Source organism: Clytia hemisphaerica, unplaced genomic scaffold (genome assembly GCF_902728285.1).
Source record: "Clytia hemisphaerica strain Z4C2 unplaced genomic scaffold, Clytia hemisphaerica genome assembly, whole genome shotgun sequence".
Classification (NCBI taxonomy): Eukaryota; Metazoa; Cnidaria; class Hydrozoa; order Leptothecata; family Clytiidae; genus Clytia; species Clytia hemisphaerica.
Window position 1 is genome coordinate 892,586 of NW_027103748.1, and position 21,265 is coordinate 913,850.

The 21,265-nt window shown below is 34.8% G+C and overlaps 2 protein-coding genes across 2 annotated transcripts; one reads left to right on the top strand and one right to left on the bottom strand.

The window, feature by feature from the left end:
- The first annotated feature begins 151 nt into the window (after positions 1-151).
- LOC136805456 (uncharacterized) lies at positions 152-3,526 on the top strand. Its single transcript, XM_067062030.1, has 7 exons — positions 152-204; positions 544-612; positions 864-906; positions 1,450-1,529; positions 2,137-2,211; positions 2,679-2,759; positions 3,072-3,526. Exons 2-7 carry the CDS (start codon positions 564-566, stop codon positions 3,128-3,130), a joined length of 387 nt encoding a protein of 128 aa, XP_066918131.1. The 5' UTR covers positions 152-204; positions 544-563; the 3' UTR covers positions 3,131-3,526.
- Positions 3,527-7,044: 3,518 nt separating this feature from the next.
- On the bottom strand, positions 7,045-20,588 carry LOC136805427 (uncharacterized). Its single transcript, XM_067062012.1, has 17 exons — positions 20,434-20,588; positions 17,116-17,152; positions 16,708-16,950; positions 16,369-16,443; positions 15,812-16,150; positions 14,950-15,048; positions 14,596-14,834; positions 14,138-14,316; positions 13,807-13,909; positions 13,071-13,400; positions 12,790-12,907; positions 12,008-12,099; positions 11,505-11,628; positions 10,389-10,730; positions 9,710-9,838; positions 8,903-9,060; positions 7,045-8,116 (listed from the first exon to the last, which is right to left on the bottom strand). Exons 2-17 carry the CDS (start codon positions 17,126-17,128, stop codon positions 7,274-7,276), a joined length of 3,426 nt encoding a protein of 1,141 aa, XP_066918113.1. The 5' UTR covers positions 17,129-17,152; positions 20,434-20,588; the 3' UTR covers positions 7,045-7,273.
- Between the last annotated feature and the right edge of the window lie 677 nt (positions 20,589-21,265).

Here is a 21,265-nt window from a genome sequence, read left to right on the forward strand (position 1 = left end):
TAGCCCCCTGTTTTTCTCACATACAGTATAAGCTAGTTCTTCATTATCGTCCTTCTCGAGAACTAAGTGACTCCCATTTATTTTATTTCAATTCAAATTTGTCTCTAGATGAAGCTCATAGTTTACTTCCTTTTATTTTAGTGTAAAAAATAAATAAGATAAATCAAAATGAGACCCGGAAAATACAAACTAGGCGGTTCAATTGTAAGTAGTTTCTCGTTCTCTTTTTTGCCTTTTGATCAGGCAGATTACGTCTTCCCCGAGATGTTGCTATTTTCAAAAGGTTTTCAAATCACATCAAATTTTATATATTTATGATTGTTTTCTAAATACGAATCAATCCTGAAAATTTAAGTCCAAAGGCTCTTTCCTATCACTACATATGGCTATGTTTGTCCAGGGTCAAACGTCACATAAAAATCGAAACATACACCCGGCCTCGTTTTCATTTAATTCTATCGTTTAAAAAGAAAATTAAATTTGAAATAACTCGGAAGAGCCTTTTAAATAATTATTTTTATTTTTTTTTGTATTTTTTCACAGATTTTTATTACTATACCAAAATGAAACACTCAAACATTGTAACAAAAATATCAAAACATCTCGGGAAAGGTATTGGGATGAGTTTGTCTTTATAGTAGACATCAAAGTTCATCAAAAGAATAACCAGATTTTTCAAAAATGATTAATAATTTCATAGTAAAGTATGTAGAGATATGATTTAATTGTTGTTCAAAATAAGATAGGTGTTTTATTGATTTATCGGTAATCTAAGAATCGTAATCGATCCGTCATTCTCTTCAAGGTATTACATTTAAAGTATATTTTATCCGTTTCTAGCAGATTTTCGATTTATTTTTTAGGTAAAAAGAGGTTTAATTTCTGGTCAATGTCGTGTACTCTCATGTAGGTTTTATCACAAGAATATCAAAGATTTAAAAAGACACCTTGAGCGATCTCACAGTATGACGTTGGCATCTCATAACAAATTGCCTCCGTCATTACTCAGCAGTGTCATAAAGAAAAATAAGGGTAAATCTCATATGAAACATAGAAAAGTAGAACTATGTAGTATTAAGGGCTGTAAACACTATATGCAACCCCAAACAGATCTCACCCGTCATTTAAAAAATTGCCACAATGGCATGACGAAGAAACAGTATTATGCAAAAAGGTACTTACTTTGTTATATAAATTTCGGAATTTTCATCTTGCTATCAGCTGCTGGCAACTTCAAGGCAATCAAAATAATCCAATTTGAATAAGCGAAAGGTCTTCGCATTCCGCTTTTTCAAAAGTTTATCTAATCAAATTTGGGCTTTTTTAAAGAATGTAGACATGTAACAGAATGTAATGTCAAAAAATTTATAAGTAACCTAGGTAGCTGTAGGCATTACGCTTTTTTAGCTTTTATTTAAGGCATAATTTAGACCACGTTTTCTTATTCAGAAAACCGAGAATAGTCGACGAGGACGGACCGTCTGAAAAACCGTTGATAAATGTGTCTTGTAACGTGTCATTGATTAATGGTAAGGATTTCTGTTTCTACGCTTTCAATTATCAATTTAGGATTTTCACCTTCTTGACATTATTCTAAGAACAAACTGTTATTGAAAAGAAAACTTGAAGTAACGTTAACTCCTTATCGACTTTGTTTGAGAGAAAAATTACTTGTGTTTTCACAGATTTAGGTATTTATCGTTGATTTCCCAGAAATTGCACGTTTAGTCTCACATTACCAAGGCTTAATGATAAACTTAATCAATCTTTCCTAGATCTAAACGATCTTCCCTCATAAAGTCTTTTGTTTTGCTTTGTAGTAGGTCTGATCAACTCAAAATCCTCAGGAAGAATCGGTTAAGTTTTATTAAAAGAAATCGTGAATTCATTTTGACTCTTTGTTTAAGCCTAGAAATTGAACGAAATAATAGGTGCCTTTGTTTCTGCTAATCGATTTGGCAGTAGAAAAGCTTCAGTGTAAAGTCGCCCGTAGAAAAGATTGGCCTAACAGAAAATGTGTAACACGATATACTTGAATGGCCTATAAAACATACAAATTATGATTTCATGCCTAACAAATTACGAAAGTTCACTATAGTCAGAACCCTTAAATGCTTAACTTTTTCTGAACACTAGATTCTGTCATCACTGCCATTGAAGATCAAGACGACATACCTGCTGACTCAAGTCAAATGTATCACAATGTCGAAGGTAATCTTACTAGTTTTACTATATCTCACACTGTTACTTTTACTCTGGTTTCAAAAATATTTTGCTTTGGCGAGAAAGTAACTGTAAAGAGTTTTTGTTCGGAGTTCCTTGTATTTGTTTAGAGTAAAATGTAACACTTGATCTCAAAAGTTCTAAGACACATGTTTAGAGTTAACGAAACCTTCTGAATATCGGTGAACTATTACGAGGGCGACCGTAAAAAAGGGGATCTAGAATTGTCCCTCCCCAGCTCAGTCACTCCCACCACGCTACTGACTACTACCCTAACTATGCCATTATATGCTAGTTTTAATTTGCATTAGTTTTTGACTGTTGAGCTTGAGCTAAAATTGCATGCTTATAAAAGAGTGTATGGATCCTCCAAGATCTTTTGGACCTTTTATTGCATGTTTTAAACATGGATACGAAGTGTGGAAGAATTAAATTTTCTATTTGTTTGGATTTAGATTTTTCGGATTGCGAACGAAGTGATCTCCTAGATTCGGATTGTACACTTTCGCCGTTTTACCCTCCCAGCGAATATGAAGGTAAGCTGTAAATCACAATTCATCATTGATTTGAAACAACAAGTGTTGGTGGTTTAAGGGGTAACCTTGAATGATCAAGCAGTGTTAGCAGTACTCATTTTCAACTAAGTGTCGTTATCGAGGAAACGATAACAACACTTAGTTGAAAAATGTGTAGTACTATGCTATTTTCTTATAAAAATCGTGTACATCATCAAATAGTTTTTATTCTGCACTTTTTTTGTATCTGCAAAAAAAAATCGAAAAAATAATCTTATCTTTTGGTTTGAGTGATTTAAAATTATTTTAACATCGTTTTATTTATTTTTTTAGAAATTATACAGTCGGATTCGGAGGACCACGACAGCTACCTAACGAAGAGATATCTTTGAACACTGAGTGGCATCATAGTCATTATAAAAAACCCCGGTCGGGCAATGTATTGTTTTAGCTTTTTGTTTAAATTTCTTTTGTTATAAACAAAATTAACACAAGTTGCGATTTGCATACTTTTTGATCACGTTACCAAAATCTCCTCTTGGGGTTGGTCTATTTTTTAATCACATCAAAAAGTTTGCAAAATAAATCGATTTCAGTACATAATCTCCATCTTTTAACAATAAAAAGAGACAAAAGCCTTCCAGACCAGTGTTTCTATGATGACTATGGTGGCATCAAGCAGTAGTAGTTTTAATTGTTTAATTAAGATTAATTATACCAAAAAATATTTGATATGTATCTAAATAAATACAAAAACCAGAGTTTATCTTTTGCTTTGAAAATTTAAACATTAATTATATATCCCAGTTTCTTGAATGGGCTGTTTACAGACCGGATTAAACTTTCTATACTTTGCAATTAGAATTCAGAGCATGGCTACTCTTGGACCCCCTAAAATCCTTCGATAAGCAATAAACAATTTTCTTTCCAAGTTGGGCAAGCCTAGGACAATCTTCCCTTGTGCCTCCTTTTGCTTAGATTTTTAGCAATTGTCATAAAAAATATGAAATGTGAATGTGAATGCTTACTCAATCAAAAGGATAGGCCTTTTCATAAATTAAGTAACGAACATACCTTGCCTCGTTTTGAAATTATTGCCATGGTGATTAGCTCCCAGTGGATTTTAATAAAACTACTTCCTATTCATAAAAAAAATCGTGGGGTATATGATATCTAAGACCGTAGATTCACAATTGAGTAACCTGAGATCAGATTGTGAATGTTTTCTGCACACCACGCTGAAGCTCTAAAGGGATGTGTGAAAACAAACAATCTGACGAATATGCAATCTCGAAATCGTAAGGACCGCGTTCGTCTAAAAGGACTGGGAATGACAACAAAGTTGCGCGATTGTGTTTATGAATAGGGCGCCGTATTAGTTTTTATTTTTCCGGCGCACAACAAGATTCTTGTTGTAGAATTTTCCGCGGGAGGACTATTTTCTTCAGATGTATAATTTTCAAGTGCCTTTAGAGGTTTACCGTGCGCGTAAGAAAATTATGAACATCTGTTATCAGGTTACAATTGAGGAGAATCGATCCACTTTTTTTTTCACTGGGGCTTCGATTTCTCCAAATAGCTCATAGTCCAGTGGAGAGTATATGATATCTAAGACCGTAGATACTTAATTGAGGAGAATCGATCCGCATTTTTTTCACTGGGGCTTCGATTTCTCCAAATAGCTCATAGTCCAGTGGAGAGTATATGATATCTAAGACTGTGGATACTTAATTGAGAAGAATCGATCCGCATTTTTTTCACTGGGGCTTCGTTTTCTCCAAATAACTGATAGTCCAGTGGGGTATATGATATCTAAGACCGTGGATACTTAATTGAGAAGAATCGATCCGCATTTTTTTTTCACTGGGGTTTCGTTTTCTCCAAATAACTCATAGTCCAGTGGGGTAAATGATATCTAAGACTGTGGATACTTAATTGAGGAGAATCGATCCGCATTTTTTTTTTCACTGGGGTTTCGTTTTCTCCAAATAACTGATAGTTCAGTGGGGTAAATGATATCTAAGACTGTGGATACTTAATTGAGAAGGATCGATCCGCATTTTTTTTTCACTGGGGTTTCGTTTTCTCCAAATAACTGATAGTTCAGTGGGGTAAATGATATCTAAGACTGTGGATACTTAATTGAGAAGGATCGATCCGCATTTTTTTCACTGGGGTTTCGTTTTCTCCAAATAACTGATAGTCCAGTTGGGTATATGATATCTAAGACCGTGGATACTTAATTGAGAAGAATCGATCCGCATTTTTTTTTTCACTGGGGCTTCGTTTTCTCCAAATAACTCATAGTCTAGTGGGGTAAATGATATCTAAGACTGTGGATACTTAATTGAGGAGAATCGATCCGCATTTTTTTTTCACTGGGGTTTCGTTTTCTCCAAATAACTCATAGTCCAGTGGGGTAAATGATATCTAAGACTGTGGATACTTAATTGAGAAGAATCGATCCGCATTTTTTTCCCTGGGGCTTCGTTTTCTCCAAATAACTGATAGTCCAGTGGGGTATATGATATCTAAGACTGTGGATACTTAATTGAGAAGAATCGATCCGCATTTTTTTTTTTTTCACTGGGGCTTCGTTTTCTCCAAATAACTCATAGTCTAGTAGTGGGGTAAATGATATCTAAGACTGTGGATACTTAATTGAGGAGAATCGATCCGCATTTTTTTTTCACTGGGGTTTCGTTTTCTCCAAATAACTCATAGTCCAGTGGGGTAAATGATATCTAAGACTGTGGATACTTAATTGAGGAGAATCGATCCGCATTTTTTTCCCTGGGGCTTCGTTTTCTCCAAATAACTGATAGTCCAGTGGGGTATATGATATCTAAGACTGTGGATACTTAATTGAGAAGAATCGATCCGCATTTTTTTCACTGGGGCTTCGTTTTCTCCAAATAACTCATAGTCCAGTGGAGTATATGATATCTAAGACCGTGGATACTTAATTGAGAAGAATCGATCCGCATTTTTTTTTCACTGGGGTTTCGTTTTCTCCAAATAACTCATAGTCCAGTGGAGTATATGATATCTAAGACCGTGGATACTTAATTGAGGAGAATCGATCCGCATTTTTTTTCACTGGGGTTTCGTTTTCTCCAAATAGCCGATAGTCCAGTGGGGTAAATGATATCTAAGACTGTGGATACTTAATTGAGAAGAATCGATCCGCTTTTTTTTCACTGGGGCTTCGTTTTCTCCAAATAGCTGATAGTCCAGTGGGGTAAATGATATCTAAGACCGTAGATACTCTCGGGTACCTAATAGCCGGGGGGGCCCCGCTAATTAATTTTTCGAAAATTTTCCACCCAGTACATTCTTATTACAACCCCCCCCCCGCTTATTGATTTTTGGGAAATTTTTTTTTGAAAGTTCCCTCTTTTGCCCTAATTCTGCTGTATCAGCCTCCTTTTCGAACATTTTCCACCCATGACATTTTTATTCCAACCCCCCCGCTTATTAAATTTTGAGATTTTTTCCAACCCCCCTGCTTATTCCAAACCCCCCGGCTATTAGGTACCCGTATATATTACATTTATTTTCTTGACAAAAGTTTCTTTCTTAAAAGAACTCATATTCATGTTGGTTATATGTTATCTAAACAGTTGATTAATCAGAAACTCTTTTGGTGGCGAGACGTTTTTTTGTTTTTGTAATATAATCAAATCTTAATTCGCCATGGCATGACAAGATATGATTTGATATCCAAATACCTCAAATACGAAACAAAATATCAAAGGGAATAGTTCAAAATCAAAGAAGAAAAATACCAGCTTGAATTTACGCAAACATTTGTATTTTGGATGTTTACCGATATAACATTTGTTATGAATGAAACTAGTTAGACAAATTGAAATAACATAGTTATAATAAAAATTCCCTCTAAGCAGCTCTAAGTACAATCAATCAATGAAATTAAAAGTAAACGTGTCCATGAAATATAAATTTTCGCTAAAAGGCGAATATGAAATTGTTCTGAAGACAAAGAAACAAAAAATCGAGCAGAGAGTACAGTATATGGCCCCTAAAATGCTTTTCAAATTTTTTTCTAAAATCGCAAATTTAAAATATTTCCAATTTTTTGTAGCACCTTCTTAATCTTTCCCAAAAGTTGAATTCAGAAATTTTCACTTTTAATCATATTTTTTCTTTGCTCAAAGTCAGGTAGCATTTTTCTAGTGGCCCCTAAAATGCAGGTTTGGTTTTTCAGCAATAACTTTCCCTTCATCCATTCAGCATAAGCTAACTTTATTGAATACAAATAAAAAGGTATGTTATAATTTGAAGCCATTATCCAAAGTTTAAAATTTTTATTTTTAAAAAACATTCAAGCAATATATTTCGGTGGTATCACAATTCCCAAGCTTATAAAAATATAAGTGTTCTGAAAAGGTCTCTCATAAAACTAAAGCACATAATCATGTTTACACTGGGAAAACAAAAGGGATAAAGGCAAGAGACAGCAAATCAGCATTTTTGAGGCCATAACACTGTGCGTATAAGAGGTTATTGAACAGCTAATGCTGAATGGAACACAAATATATTTGATCTTCTTTGTCCTTAAAAGGAATATATTCAATGATATCTGCAATATCTTCTTCCGACCAAGCGATCAACGGCCCCATCTCGACGTGCTGATGGGAGTCGAAAAGAAACACTTTTTCATTGTTAGTGGGTCGAACCAAACAAATGGATTGGTGATTGCAAGTCACTATTATGATTCTGGCATTCAAGAATAAATATGTAATGACCTCGTTTAAATCTTTTGGTAAGGATCCTCTTTCCTCTAAAACATGAAGATCTACTGGTACTAGGTCGATTGCTTCTTGTACCAGTAGATTAGCAGCTTCCTCGTGCAGAGTATTTCCAACTTCAATGCAGCCAACAAACAAAGGAACACTGCTTACGAAGTTAATATTTGAACGCTGGCTCATAAAATAGCCAGTCAAGATAGAAATGACGCAACAAGCGTTACTCCCGTTTCTGCCATTCAAACGACCTTGGCCCAAACGTTCGGGGAGAATAACAAAACTATCTCCTTGGGTGCAATCACTTACATCGAATGAACCCAACAAGTCAGATCCTAGGCTTTGTACCATTTCCACATCTAAATGGTCGATGCCAAGATCCTCTAACTCTTCTGCAGCTGTCTCGATTGCAACGGCTGCTACTTCCTCTTCCTCATCCTCCTCCTCGTGTTCTTCTCTTTCTTCGGCACAAGGTTTGTAGTTGACACCTGATGTGGATTGATAATACTCGATCTTTTCCAAGGGAAGGACCGAAGCGAAACAAGTGAACCCTTTCTCTAATTGCTCCTTGGCAAAACTGATTCCGAGTTGACATTCACCAGACTCTTTGTCCTAAAGTGAAAATTGTTTTGCATCAGATAAAAAAGATTCGGATATGTTTCTTTTTGGTACTACTAAACAGTTACTGGACAAAGTCGAATCCAATATGCAAAAATTTTGGGCTTGCGAGAAAAGTATAATTCCTATATAATTCCATAATTCCAGGTCATAAATCGGGATTATTGGTAGTTTTCCTTCGAAAGGGTGAGTTTCTATTTTGTAGAAAAGAAGATGCTCAATTCATGATATGCACCACTGCAATGACTTCACGAAATTATGCAACTTTTCTGTTTTCGTTCCACCCAATGCGTCACTTTTTCTATTGTTTAAGTGATGTATTGGGTGGAAAATTTTAAAGTTCTCAGAAGACACTGCAGTGATGCATATCATGAATTATCAACAAAATCCTTGCGTGACGTCAATTTTAGAAATTTATAGCCTCCGCGGAAGCTATTCATAATATACACCATTGCAATGTCTTCCAAGGACCCAACAGCTGATTGGTTGTAAGTGACATATTGACAGATTTTACGTCACTTACAACCAATCTAGCTATTGGGTCCCTATTGGGTCCGTGATGTAATGTCAGAAGACATTGCAATGGTGCATATCATCAATGTATGCAAAAATATTGGACAGTTAAAGAAGCCAATCAAATGTCGTTATTTAAGCGCGTCGGATAATAATTCAAATTATCATGTTTTAACGAATTTTTAATTGGCATTTTAGGTTGGTTGCTTTTCTGCTTTAGGACTGGGTATCTTATAAAAGATAAGTACATTATTAAAGCAAACATACCTCAAACACGACACTTGTATCAGCTTTGGCACTCAACTCTGCGATTTTGGATGTATAAAATATAAGGTAAGATTCCATATCCCTAATCAGCAAATCGATTTCTTCAATACAGCGTTCCTTCTTAGCGTTCAATTCCAGTAATAATCGATGGTTAGACTCTGTAAAAGTAAACAACCAAACTGTTAGAAGTTTTCATTAAAATAAGCTTTAGTGATTTCGATTATTTTAAACAGATTAATTTTCGTGAATGACTCTTTAAATACATAAATTTTGGCTGAAAATGTTAGTTTTCGAGAAAATTCAAGAAGTTTAGAAAAAGTAAATGTTTTAAGTTATATTAAAGGCAATCGATCGGGTTAATATGTATGTCAGATGCCGAGTCAACAGCGTGTCAGCAGTGAAAAACAAGAACGTTGAAAATACCAAGGCATTAAAAGTTTTCTGGACTTTTTTACTTTTGTGATTACAAAAAACACATAAACAATAAACTGATGCAACGCGCGTTTATGTTCTATTTTGATTGATTAAAAAATGCAAAAGGTTTGCAATATTATCACATTGTTTAAACGTTAGTCGGACTGATATTAGATTTCTATAAATCTCGATCGATTGCCTTTAAAGTTAAAGAGTATGAACTCATACATATTCATCGCTTTGCTAATATAATTAGAATATCAAAGGCCACATTTGACTGGACAACTCAGAGAGAACAAAACTGAAAAAATTTGTTACTCAGCACTCCAAATTAAGTAATTTTAGATCCCGATTCCAATAATGTTATATATATTTTTTTAATTTAATATTTACCTTTTATTAATTCAAATTCGCTACACTCCTCTGAAGATTTCACTGTAACAAAGCGTTCTAGTAGACATTTTAACTTCTTGTTCGATTCTGTGAATTTCGCTCGACATCCAATTCTTAGTTTTGCAGAATCTGAATAAGTAAGTTGAGTTGTTAAAAAGTTTAGTTTACATTAGCCATGGTTTATATGACTTTGAGGGATGTATTCATTTTACCATTGCAATTAGAATGTTCCAATTTTTATGATGTAATGTACGACGCATGTCGCATGGATATTACATATCGAGTAACTTAAAATAATAGAATGGTTACCGCGAAGGGATAAGGATGTAAGGATACAAGCAAATCAAACATTAAAGTATAGAAGAAATACGGGGGGACAATAAAGGTTTTTTTTCTTTAATTTTTTCAAATTAAGAAAAAATCAACTATACCGTGTGTTCGTAATAAAGCGGTCAAATCTTAACCGTAAGTATGTAAAAAATCCTTATAGTGTTTTTATGATTTTCATCTGTTATATATATTTTTTTTTTTGAAATGAGATATTTTTTTGGAACAATAAACTCGATCAATTTAAACAGCAATGATTATTATAACACAACAGATATAATAACAAGGTTTTGCTTAACTCATCGAGTGTAACCGCTTAATTATGGACGCACTGTAATGAATGCATATTAACCTGCATATTTTTGCAATTTTATATTCCAATGGAGCATTTCGTAGCGACAAGATTGTATTGCGTTTTGAAAAGCAGGTACAAGAATGGTACTTTTCAAATTATCAAGTTCTCCATTAATTTGTGTAGATGATACTTCATTATCCCAAACAGTTGACAAGATTGATTCTTTTTCTGGTTTGCTTTTCAACAAAATAGGTATTTTAAGATCCGATAAGTCAGGTAGTTCTATTTTCTTGAGTAACTCTTTTGAAGCTGGACATGCATTTGACGGAAATTGATCGAGTTGATGTTTCAAAAGGAGCATTTGTTGGCAACGTGAGGGTTTGGCAGGTGATAACGAACCTGAAAACAAAAAAGGTGTTGGTGTTAATCAAATAAGATGACATTTCTTTTCCCTTCACCGAATTAAAAAAAAACGAAATTACATCAGTGTATATAATATGTCAGGGGAAATTATGTGAAAAATGAAAAGTATTCCATGATAGTCGAGTAAACCTTATACAGCGATTCTAGTGTTTTTGAGCAAAAGAATTGGAGTGAACTATATGAAAAATTCAATTATAATTATCTCTTGAGGACAAAAACACAAAAACACAAAAACACCACACTCACCGGAACTTAGAAAACGAAGGAATACCGGATGACTAAAAAAAAGACTTCGTACTTTTGGCAACTTCTTGGGCCGAAAAAAGTCTTGAATGTAACCAAAGACATTCTAGCTTAAACGGTATAACTTTTTAAGTTTAACCCAGTAGTTAAAAACGTATGAGCTTGCAATTCCTCTTGTATGGTATGTTTTAGATTTTTAAATAGGTCATAACTAAGTAACAAATGATCCAAATTTTTAAAAATTATGCTTCAAGTTGGACCTTCCTATATCACTCAAACGAATTTGAGATTTTTGCATTATTTTTACGGCTCAAATACGCCGTCAAACATGCAAAGTTGTTGTTAGTCACCCGGTATGATTAAGAGATGACTGATTTTTACGCCAGGTAAATGAAACAGGGATGTAAAAATTAAGAACAGAAGATACAAAGAAGTACTACGGGTCTGTGCATTGCTAATTGATAATGAGGCTGTTTGATACAAGATGGTTAAATTTTTTTGTGATACCTCCACGTGCAAAACACTTCAGTTTGTTGAGGAGAGACACAAAATCAACATCTTTTAAATCAATCTTCATCTCCAGGCATTTATTGTTCAACTTCGATGTAAATTTTGATACTTCATTCGTTATCTACAATGAGAATTATTTGAATCTTTACTTACAAACAACTTTGCATGAGGTTGCCGATTATTTCAGTCCAAATGTTGATTGCTATAAATCAATTTATCTCCAAAATTATAAATTTTAAAGGAAACAATTGAGACTTTCAATCATTTTAATCATTTTTCATGTTTTACCCTATTTGTTTCTTCCAAAATACAAAGGTAACATTGCATTAAGTGGATATGGCTCCCAAAACAAGTTTTGTTCTTATTTAAAGTTACTTTCATAATCGGCATCATATGGCTCATAAAAACTGTAATGGATAAATTACCATATGCTGATCGGTTTTTTGTAATAAAGCACACTAGAAATTAAGATTTAAGGTACCAAAAATATAAAAGTGTACCCGGTTGTATTTTTTGAGCAAGTTTTGGGCAAGGTTTAGAGTCTTTCGTCTGTTCCAAAACAGAATCATTTCAGTGAGTGTTTCTTCACGATCTATAATAAGTACGCAAAAATTGATTTATTACAATTTTCTGAGTTTCTTTAGGAAAGTCTCTTCTGCTACATGCTTATCATCTACTGTTTTAAAGCAATAGTGTTATTATTTAAAGTGGTAAAATCTGTGTCTCGGTATGCTTGAATGCATTATATTTTATAAAAAGAAATACGTTAAATATGTCAACGTTAAGGATGAATTTGCTAAAAGTTGACACATCCAGAAATTTTGAGCTATCATAAATTAAATTTGAAAAAGTAGTTCGAAAGTTATTTCAAAAAAACTTTACTCGCTGTTTGATGATTTTTTGAATTTCAACATGGAAAAAAAGTTTTTTTCACAGTCATTCGACAAACATGTATACTTTTTTTGGTGCACCCGGTAGATCTCTGGATAAACAACTTGCTGAGTTTTCATTGATTTCTGATGTTCTAACTATGTCCGCAGAAAGCAATAATATGGCTTTTCTTCGAGCCTTTGCGGACATGGCTGGAACATCACTTGTTTTCCGAAACAAAAACAATGCGTTACATTCCACCGTTTTATAAGATGTTTATTCAGAGTTCTATTACACAGCACTGATGCTAGTATAGATTTGGAAAGAAATGGACAATAAAGGGATGTGAAAGCTAGTCAGCATACTGTTTAAATCAAAAAGCATTAAAAGTGAAGTAAAGAATAAATCTAACTTTCTGGCGTCTGATACTTTGTCGTGTTAGCACATCTTGAAAGGTAAGAAAACAACTGTTCGCATTCTTCCCCGGTTGATTTTCCAGTCCCTTGTATCCACTCACCGTCCCAATTGACCTGGAAAAACAATGTTAAATATTACATAATAGCAAATTTATATTTATATTCCAAGAAGCTAGTTATTTGAGTCTGTCTCGGGTTGTAGCTGATAAGCAAAGAAGGCACGAAACTCCTATATTCACTATTTCTTTCAACAATCATATGATCAAAAAGTAAGTACCTGGCAATTAAGATTGTGGCCTTTAGCGTGCATTACACTGAGAGCACCTTTTATTTTTGATGGCAGGTCCGAGTCAACTTTGCAAAGGTACGTCCAAAGTTTGCACATAACATCCGCGAACATATATTCAACATTGTTTGGTAGTATGAACGTTGTTAATAGATAAGCTGGATAAGCATATATTTCCCCCCGTTTCATGTTGACTGATTTAAGTCCGTATTGGTGGCGGCAACTGGCAACATAAAGACCAGTGTAGTCAACTGATTTCTTTTTTCTCTCGATATTTCTAGCAGCCGACCATTCTCCTCCACAAGTTGTATCTGTAAAGGACTGAAATGAATTTGCAAAATAGAGTAAAAGATGTTGTTATAAAGATTTTCCGAAAACTTTCACTCTTAAATTTCAGACTAAAAACAGAGCCAGTGTATTTTAGGTCTGCTGTGTTGGAAATGTTTTAAGCTAATCAAAATGGTTTATTTTGTACATCTGGCATACAAGTAACGTAAATAACATATTGGCCAATTTACAGGAGAAAGTAAATTCAAAAAAACGGGTATGACAAGTTCAAATTGTGTGTAAGTCAGAATCTTGGTGACCTATAAAGCCTCTAGACTTAACAGTTTTGTAGAGGTTGCAACAAAAAATAGGTGATGAGCTATTAAATCATGAATTTCAAAGTTCAAAACGAAAGCCTTAATGTTTTGATTTGAAACATTGAATTAGAACATTTAATTACCTTCAAAGCTTTGCCTTTTGTAAGTTGAAGTGATGATATAAAGTTGTCAACTTTCTTATCTTCAGCGATGAATGATTCCTCATAATAAGATTCTCGACGTCGACTGAAATTATATTACTTATTGTTATATAGATAAATTACCGATAAAGTAAAACAAATAAAGTAGACCAAAAACATAGAATCCCCAATCCAATCAAAAATCCAAATCATATTGTTTCTACTTTATTATCATGAAAGATTCCATTATCATTATCATAATCATCATCCTAAATAATCAATTCATAAAATTAGTAATATCAAAATGCTAAAGTCTAGAATAGATTAGACCTACCTTCCTGAATTTTTGTACCGGTAAAGTTTACAATTACCATCGACATGACAAGCGTGTTGTTTGATAGAACAGCAAGGGCATTTCATCCAGTCCATTCCCTGACTCATTTCCAATTCATATTTTGCAAAGTTCCATTGTTTAAATGCCTGAGAAAAGGATGAATGCACTATTCTTCCTTGCTACAGATGATAGAAGAAATAAAAAGGTTTGAAATAATATTAACCATGTAAAATTTGCACAGATCACTATATAAACGAGAAAATCAAATTATATTTTGTTAAAAAAAACAATCCTCCATTGTTAGAACTTAGTTTTAATTTTTGGAATTAATTTTAAATTGAAATTTCTTTCATTGTCGATTTCAAAGCAAAAAAAATTTCCTTTTGATTGTACAATTAGCAATATAACAGAAGTTCCCTAGTACTACTCTACATGAAAGTGATGTTTAACATATTTACCCTTCCAAAATGTAATGTCAAATCATTCAATGATTCCAAAAAGGATGTAGATGAAGAGCCTGGCATATGCTTTCTAAAATGGTCCCATGTTAAAAATACACCTTCGCTTATCAAGCATCCAAAGTTGTTTGGGGAGGATGGCCAGAATCCAGATATTAAGATATTCTTGAGACTGAAAGGGTCGACAATTTGGTTACAATGGCAGCATTGAAGAACGAATGGAACCAAGTCAAATTTACCTACAAAATTGGACGGCGAGAAAGATCATCAGTCAATGGACTTGTCTGGTTTAGTACTTCATGAGGAATTATCAAAATAGCTTTTAATCAGCTGAAGCAGTTAAAAGCATAATACCTGTCATTGTTATAACCACAACATTTCCTTGTTTGACAATTTCTTCAAAATTATTAGACCCACATATGCACACAGCATGTCTCAATGGAACTAGTCGATCTAGAAGAATTTAATAAAATCAAGAATAAACTTACATTTATTACATGTAATTTTCTTTGTTTAACCCTTTGAGTGCCAGGGTCCTTTTTTCTAAGTTTTTTTTAAAAAATCGCTAGTTCAAACTTTAAGGGCTTATATCTCCTGATCTAGAAGGAATTAGAAGCTCGTATATAGCTCGTTGGATAGCTTAGAGTCTCTTCTTTCTTTTGGGCGCCTTCGGCGCCGCCCGATTTAGGAAGGGCGTGGTGGGCGGCGGCCAAGGGGGGGGGGTAGGTTAGGAATTAAAGCAGTCAGGCCCGCTGCGCGACCTGACTGAACTGATGAAAAGGTGCCCAGTTGTAAAATTTCAAATCAATTCACTAGAAGACAGAATAAAGTAAAACAGGGCCAAATTTGGAGGTTCTTGGATCACTCGTTGACCAAAAATAGTCAAAAAACGGTCAGAATCTCAAAAAAGTGAATTTTTGTCAATTTTTTGCATTTTTTTGACTTTTTTGCTTAAAATTTCGCTGGAAAGACTCACTTTGATTTTTTTTTGCTTGACCATAAAGGACAATCTAATTCCTACGAGTTCGACCAAAAATAACGATTTCTAACTCAAACTGGGCATTACAGGAGGGCTTCGCCCTCCTATATAGCCCATGTCGTATATATACGACATCGGCACTTAAAGGGTTAACTTCATGTTTTAAATTATTACAATTTGGACAAATTCAAGTGGCCATAATCATTTGAATATGCAAGGTTATATGATATTACTCACCAACAGTATAGATTTCTAGGTTATCATTTAAGGCCTGCATTGGTGTCAAAGCTTGAGTTTTGTCGTTTACAAATGAAAAGCGGTTGTGAAGTGGGTTTTTATTGTGAATATCTCGATCACAAATTTCACATAAGTGAATACGACACTCGTGACAATCCACAGCAGCTGTTTTAGATAAACACAAAGCACATTTCTCTTTTGATAAAAACGCTGATTTCAATCTTAATGAGCTGAAAATGTTTTCTTTTTCCTCTGACCATGCTTTTTCGATTCTTTCCATTCGTTCTTTCCAGGACCTTTTCTTTTTTTTGGCTGTTTCTTCAGGCAGATCTTCAAAGGCTATAATTCATAAAAGACGTTGTCTCAAACATGATGGCAATTATAAAAAAATTATTCTCATTACCCTTTACAAAACCATGAATAAAAAATCTATCTATCATAAAAATATAGAACCTGTCTCATTGGTAAAGTAGATTTCTAGGTTATCATTTAAGCAATCTCATTGGGATTTAAGACCTATCAAAATTTTAGAGATTGTATGAAAAAATAAAAAATACCTGTGTCAGGAAGGTACTGGTCGTCAAATATAAAAGCAGGGGTAGATAATTCATGTCTCGGTATAGTCTTTGAATCTGAAAATAATAATAAATATATCATTTTATTTTCAGTCGAACCCAAAATCAAATGAAAGTGCTTTTTGATTCAGTCAGTTTGATTTTAATTACATGGCTGAATCAATCCAACATTCAGACTCAGAATATAATATCAGGCAAAAATTCAAGCACTGAATATACAAAATGATGAACTCGGGTGATGTAAAAAAGTTTAATCAAGAAAGTAAAAATGTTGCTTTGGGCCACCAACTTTATTATAAACAAATCAAGAAAGTTTTTTACCTTGCTCAAGTTTCTTTTTTACTTGATACCGTTTTTTTCCACTGTATGGGTATGAACGCTTTCCAAATTTGTCACGTTTGACGCTGGAAAATCTGGCAGTTGTTTTCTTTTTCCTCCTTTTCTTTTTTGGCTCATCATCATCATCATCCAACCAATCTTCCAGAAGGGTATACGGGTCATCATCTTTTCCTTCATCGTTAAGGTATTCTTTCAGCTCCTCTATAGGGTCTGATTCTTTGGAAGCTTTGGTAAGAAGTTTAAAGACTAATATAATTCATAATATTACATAATAAGATAAAATCTATTTTCAATTTTGTATTTAGTCTAGCAGAGTGGCAATGCTTTTAAATTGGTAATTAAATTAAAAACTACGAAAGAATTAAACAATAAACACTAAATCATAATAACCTGAATTTTCCATTCAAAGAATTTGATACAATGTGTCCTAGAAAAAGGGATAAAGAGGGTCAGTTGTATTTTTGTTATTATATAATTAATCATCATTAAAATATAACACTTGTATTATACAACAAATTTCCTGAGTTTTTTTTTTTTACTATTTATATTTGTCCACAGCATTGTGTTTTCTAAAAACAACTACAATGCAGATAGAAAGATTTTGAATTAATTATGATTTTGCATGAAAATTACAATATGAAGAAAGAAAAAAAATAGGCTTAAGTCTGAAGTCTCTAAAAAGAAAGATATCAAAGACTGAAGTTGAGGAAATATTCAAAAATCATGAAAATGGCTTTAATAGTAAAAATTCATGATCCTTTTTAATATTTCTTTTATCCTATCAAAAAAAATCGCAAGTAAACAACATGTTTTCAATTTCAGTATTTTAGAGAAGTGCTGATGGTTGAAGTGTTTGTCACATTATTATTTCAACATGTCTACAAAGGTATAAAAGGGTATAAAAGAGACTTTATAATACAAAACTTTACTTCTTACCTTCCTTTTACCCCAAAAATCCTATAAAATATCACCCCCAAAAGCAAGGAATGCTCCCAAATTACCTCGCTGATGGCTATATTTGATTAATTTGACAGAATTTTTAATTTAGCTCATGTACTTGATTGGCTCGTTCAATATTTAATTAATTTTGCTCAAGTTTGACTGGCAAGTTTTGGTGCAAAAAGATATCTTTTTTCGTGCACTGGAAGCACAGGAATGTTCTGGTATCTATTTCAGTATTTCCTGTGCTGGATTTCCGTGAAAACAGCGCTTGCTGTGCTAATAGCACTATGTATCACTACCGATTGAAAACCTTGCAAAGGAAACTCCTGGTAGGGTCGAATGTAAACTGAATCAATCAAACATTAATCAAACACAATTGAATTTTACCTGGAATTTCAGATTCGATTGATATTGGATTGAGTTTATCAAATTTCCTAGGCGTTGTCCAGGGTTGTTATAAGAAGGCAGTATCAAATTCGAGAAACATGCAAAACCATACTGCAAAGATTTTTTGAAGACAGTTTACACCCTCAACAACCTAACCTATCAAACCCCACGCAAACAAAAATATCACCCCTGGAAGACCCCAAGCTGAATTATTTGCCCCTGGAACGTCTCCCGACGGTTAAAGTTTGTATCTTTATAGTATTCTTTCAAAAAATACAAACCAATTAATTGTACCACTCTTGTACTTGGCCCTGTAAGAAAAAGTGTGACGGACAGGACACGGTACAAATTTGGTGCAATTCACCCGGGACGTTCACCTGGAAACCCCTGATGCCCTGGATACCATTGTGGTTGCCCCTGGTTGCCCCCTGATGATAGCCTAAAATCCCCTTGAAACATGAACCAACCTATAGCGACCCTTGGATTGCCCCAGAAATATCCGGGGATTCTGAATACCCATGGTTGGTGTGCATTCTCAAGCCCTAAATGTATACTCCAGAACAATATACAAAGTATTTGGTGTATATACCAACAAGGCCACAAATTCCAGACTGGCCTTGTTTTAGGAAGAGAGTTAAGCTTTTCCCCTCAAATGAACCTTTGTATCGAACCGAATCGACGATCGAACCAGTCGAACCAAATCGAACGCAATCGACCGATTGAAATTCGATTGTCGTACGCAATCGAATCTCAATCGAATATTACCGCAATTTTCAGATTCGATTGATATTCGATTGCGTTCGATTGATATTCAATTGCTTTCGATTACGTTCGATCGTCGATTCATTGACCCCCAGATTGTTCATCGCATAATTTCTACGAGAAATAATTTCATTCGGCTTGTGATATTTGAGAGCTTGGATGTTGGGAGGCTGCAAGAATAAAGCCAGACGATCTCAATCGAACGGAATCGACGATCAAACCAGTCGAACAACAATCAAACCAATCGAATATTACCCAGAATTTTGACGTTCGATTGAGATTCGATTGCGATCGATTGAGATTCAATTGCTTTGACAATCGAATTTCAATCGGTCGATTGCGTTCAATTTGGTTCGACTGGTTCGATCGTCGATTCCGTTCGATTGAGATTGTCTGGAAATATCACCTATGGAAGCCCCTGAATACCTCCGATTCCCCCTGGAACGTCTTCTGGAAAACCTCAGATACACCCGGTTGCTCCCCTGATAACCCCAGCAGCGACCCTCCTGGACAACCCCCGGAATCCCCCTGGCCCTGGGCCTGGAATGATCTAACCTTTTTAAGTGACCCCCAACGGATTGTCCAGGGTCGTCAAATAGAATGGGAAAGCACAACCTCCGGCCCCGCATCCTCCAGAAATTTCCAGAAAATATTACTCCTGGAATTCCTACGAATGCAAACAACGATCGATCCACCAACATTCCTCTAATAGACCTTTTTTCAAAGAGGCCGTCCTGTTGAATAATTATGTACTCCAGCCATAAAAACAATGATAGAGCCATGCATAATTACTGTATCATGCATATTGTAATAATTATGCATGGTTTTATCATTGTTTTTCTGCTGGACTACATAACCAGACGATCTCAATCGAACGGAATCGACGATCGAACCAGTCGAACCAAATCGAACGCAATCGACCGATTGAAATTCGATTGTCGAACGCAATCGAATCTCAATCGAATATTACCGCAATTTTCAGATTCGATTGATATTCGATTGCGTTCGATTGATGTTCGATTGCGTTTGATTGCGTTCGATCGTCGATTTATTGACCCCCGGATTGTTCATCGCATAATTTCTACGGGAAATCGAAAGTAATTTCATTCAGCTTGTGATGTTTGAGAGCTTGGATGTTGGAAAGCTGCAAGAATAAATCCAGACGATCTCAATCGAACGGAATCGGCGATCGAACCAGTCGAACCAGTGTCCAGTCGCACAACAATCGAACCAATCGAATATTACCCAGAATTTTGACGTTCGATTGAGATTCGATTGCGTTCGACAATCGAATTTCAATCGGTCGATTGCGTTCGATTTGGTTCGACTGGTTCGATCGTCGATTCCGTTCGATTGAGATCGTCTGGACATAATTATTCAACAGGGTAGCCTCTTTGAAAAAAGGTCTATTATAATGACCTGGTGTGCACCACCAGCCATCAGAATCCCTCCAGAATGTGATCTAACCCATGCAGACACGCAAATCAGTCCAGATATTTCAGGGATGTCCATGGTTGGAGGGTGCAGTCCCAGGTTGTGAGAGGAGGAGGAGAAGGAGGAGGGAGCTGCATCCCATCAATCATAATAATAGCATTAATTTGATGGATTTATACTTACCAATTGTTTTAGATAATATGATCCAACAAACATCAACAAATGCAACTTTGAATGAAAAAACTTGCTTCAGCAAATGGTACCCACACAAACTTTTTAACAGACTGCCAGATAGCCAGATTTGATTGCTAATTGATCTATTTTTTTTGTTTGCCCAGTGCCAGGAGACTGTTCATCTAACGTTTCCAGATCATCTAAAAAGAACGACAAATGACTATTAAAAAGCGACAAAAAGAACGACAAATTTTTAAAGAACGACAAATTTCATATTTCGCCATCCACAACCCCGACCGAAAGTGACTGTTCCACCCCTAGAGATTCATTTTTCTTTGATTGTCACGGGAATTAACTGCTTGTGGTTGAAAAGAACGGCAAATTACGCATGCGTATTAGTGTCATTTTGGGTGAGCTGGAAACATTACATGAACTAACTCCCAGTGCCAGCCAGCCAGCTATCCGAAATTTGTGGCTTCCCGCTTGTGCCTCGATTATGAAAAGGTTGCCTCGCTTATTCAGCTCTCTTAAATTAGCAGTAAAGGACTTTTTTATGTACACACCTTTGTTTGATATCTTTTGACTGAATTATTATTTTTGAGAATTTTTTTCACAGTGATGACGTTCTATGATTAAGGATTCCTTGAAGAATTCCTGAAGAATTCCCTCAAAAGTTATAGGTAAATGAAAAAAGAGTGCACACTTATCGTGAATAGACTTTAGTAGAGACCCAATTTCTTTTTAATGGATTTTCTCTACCTTTCTACCTTTCTACTTTCTACCTCTGGCCCAAAAAAATTTGCCTGTGATTGATCTAATGAAGTCTGAGTCAAAAAAGTGT

Excerpts from the sequence above, each read along its gene's own strand:
- LOC136805456 (XM_067062030.1), top strand. The coding sequence starts at position 564 with ATGAAACACTCAAACATTGTAACAAAAATATCAAAACATCTCGGGAAA. Across the intron at positions 1,530-2,136 it reads TAACGTGTCATTGATTAATG|ATTCTGTCATCACTGCCATT; the intron begins GTAAGGATTTCT and ends TCTGAACACTAG. Across the intron at positions 2,760-3,071 it reads CCCTCCCAGCGAATATGAAG|AAATTATACAGTCGGATTCG; the intron begins GTAAGCTGTAAA and ends TTATTTTTTTAG.
- LOC136805427 (XM_067062012.1), bottom strand. Across the intron at positions 16,151-16,368 it reads CCAGTACCTTCCTGACACAG|CCTTTGAAGATCTGCCTGAA; the intron begins GTATTTTTTATT and ends TATGAATTATAG. Across the intron at positions 9,839-10,388 it reads AAAATTGCAAAAATATGCAG|ATTCTGCAAAACTAAGAATT; the intron begins GTTAATATGCAT and ends TTACTTATTCAG.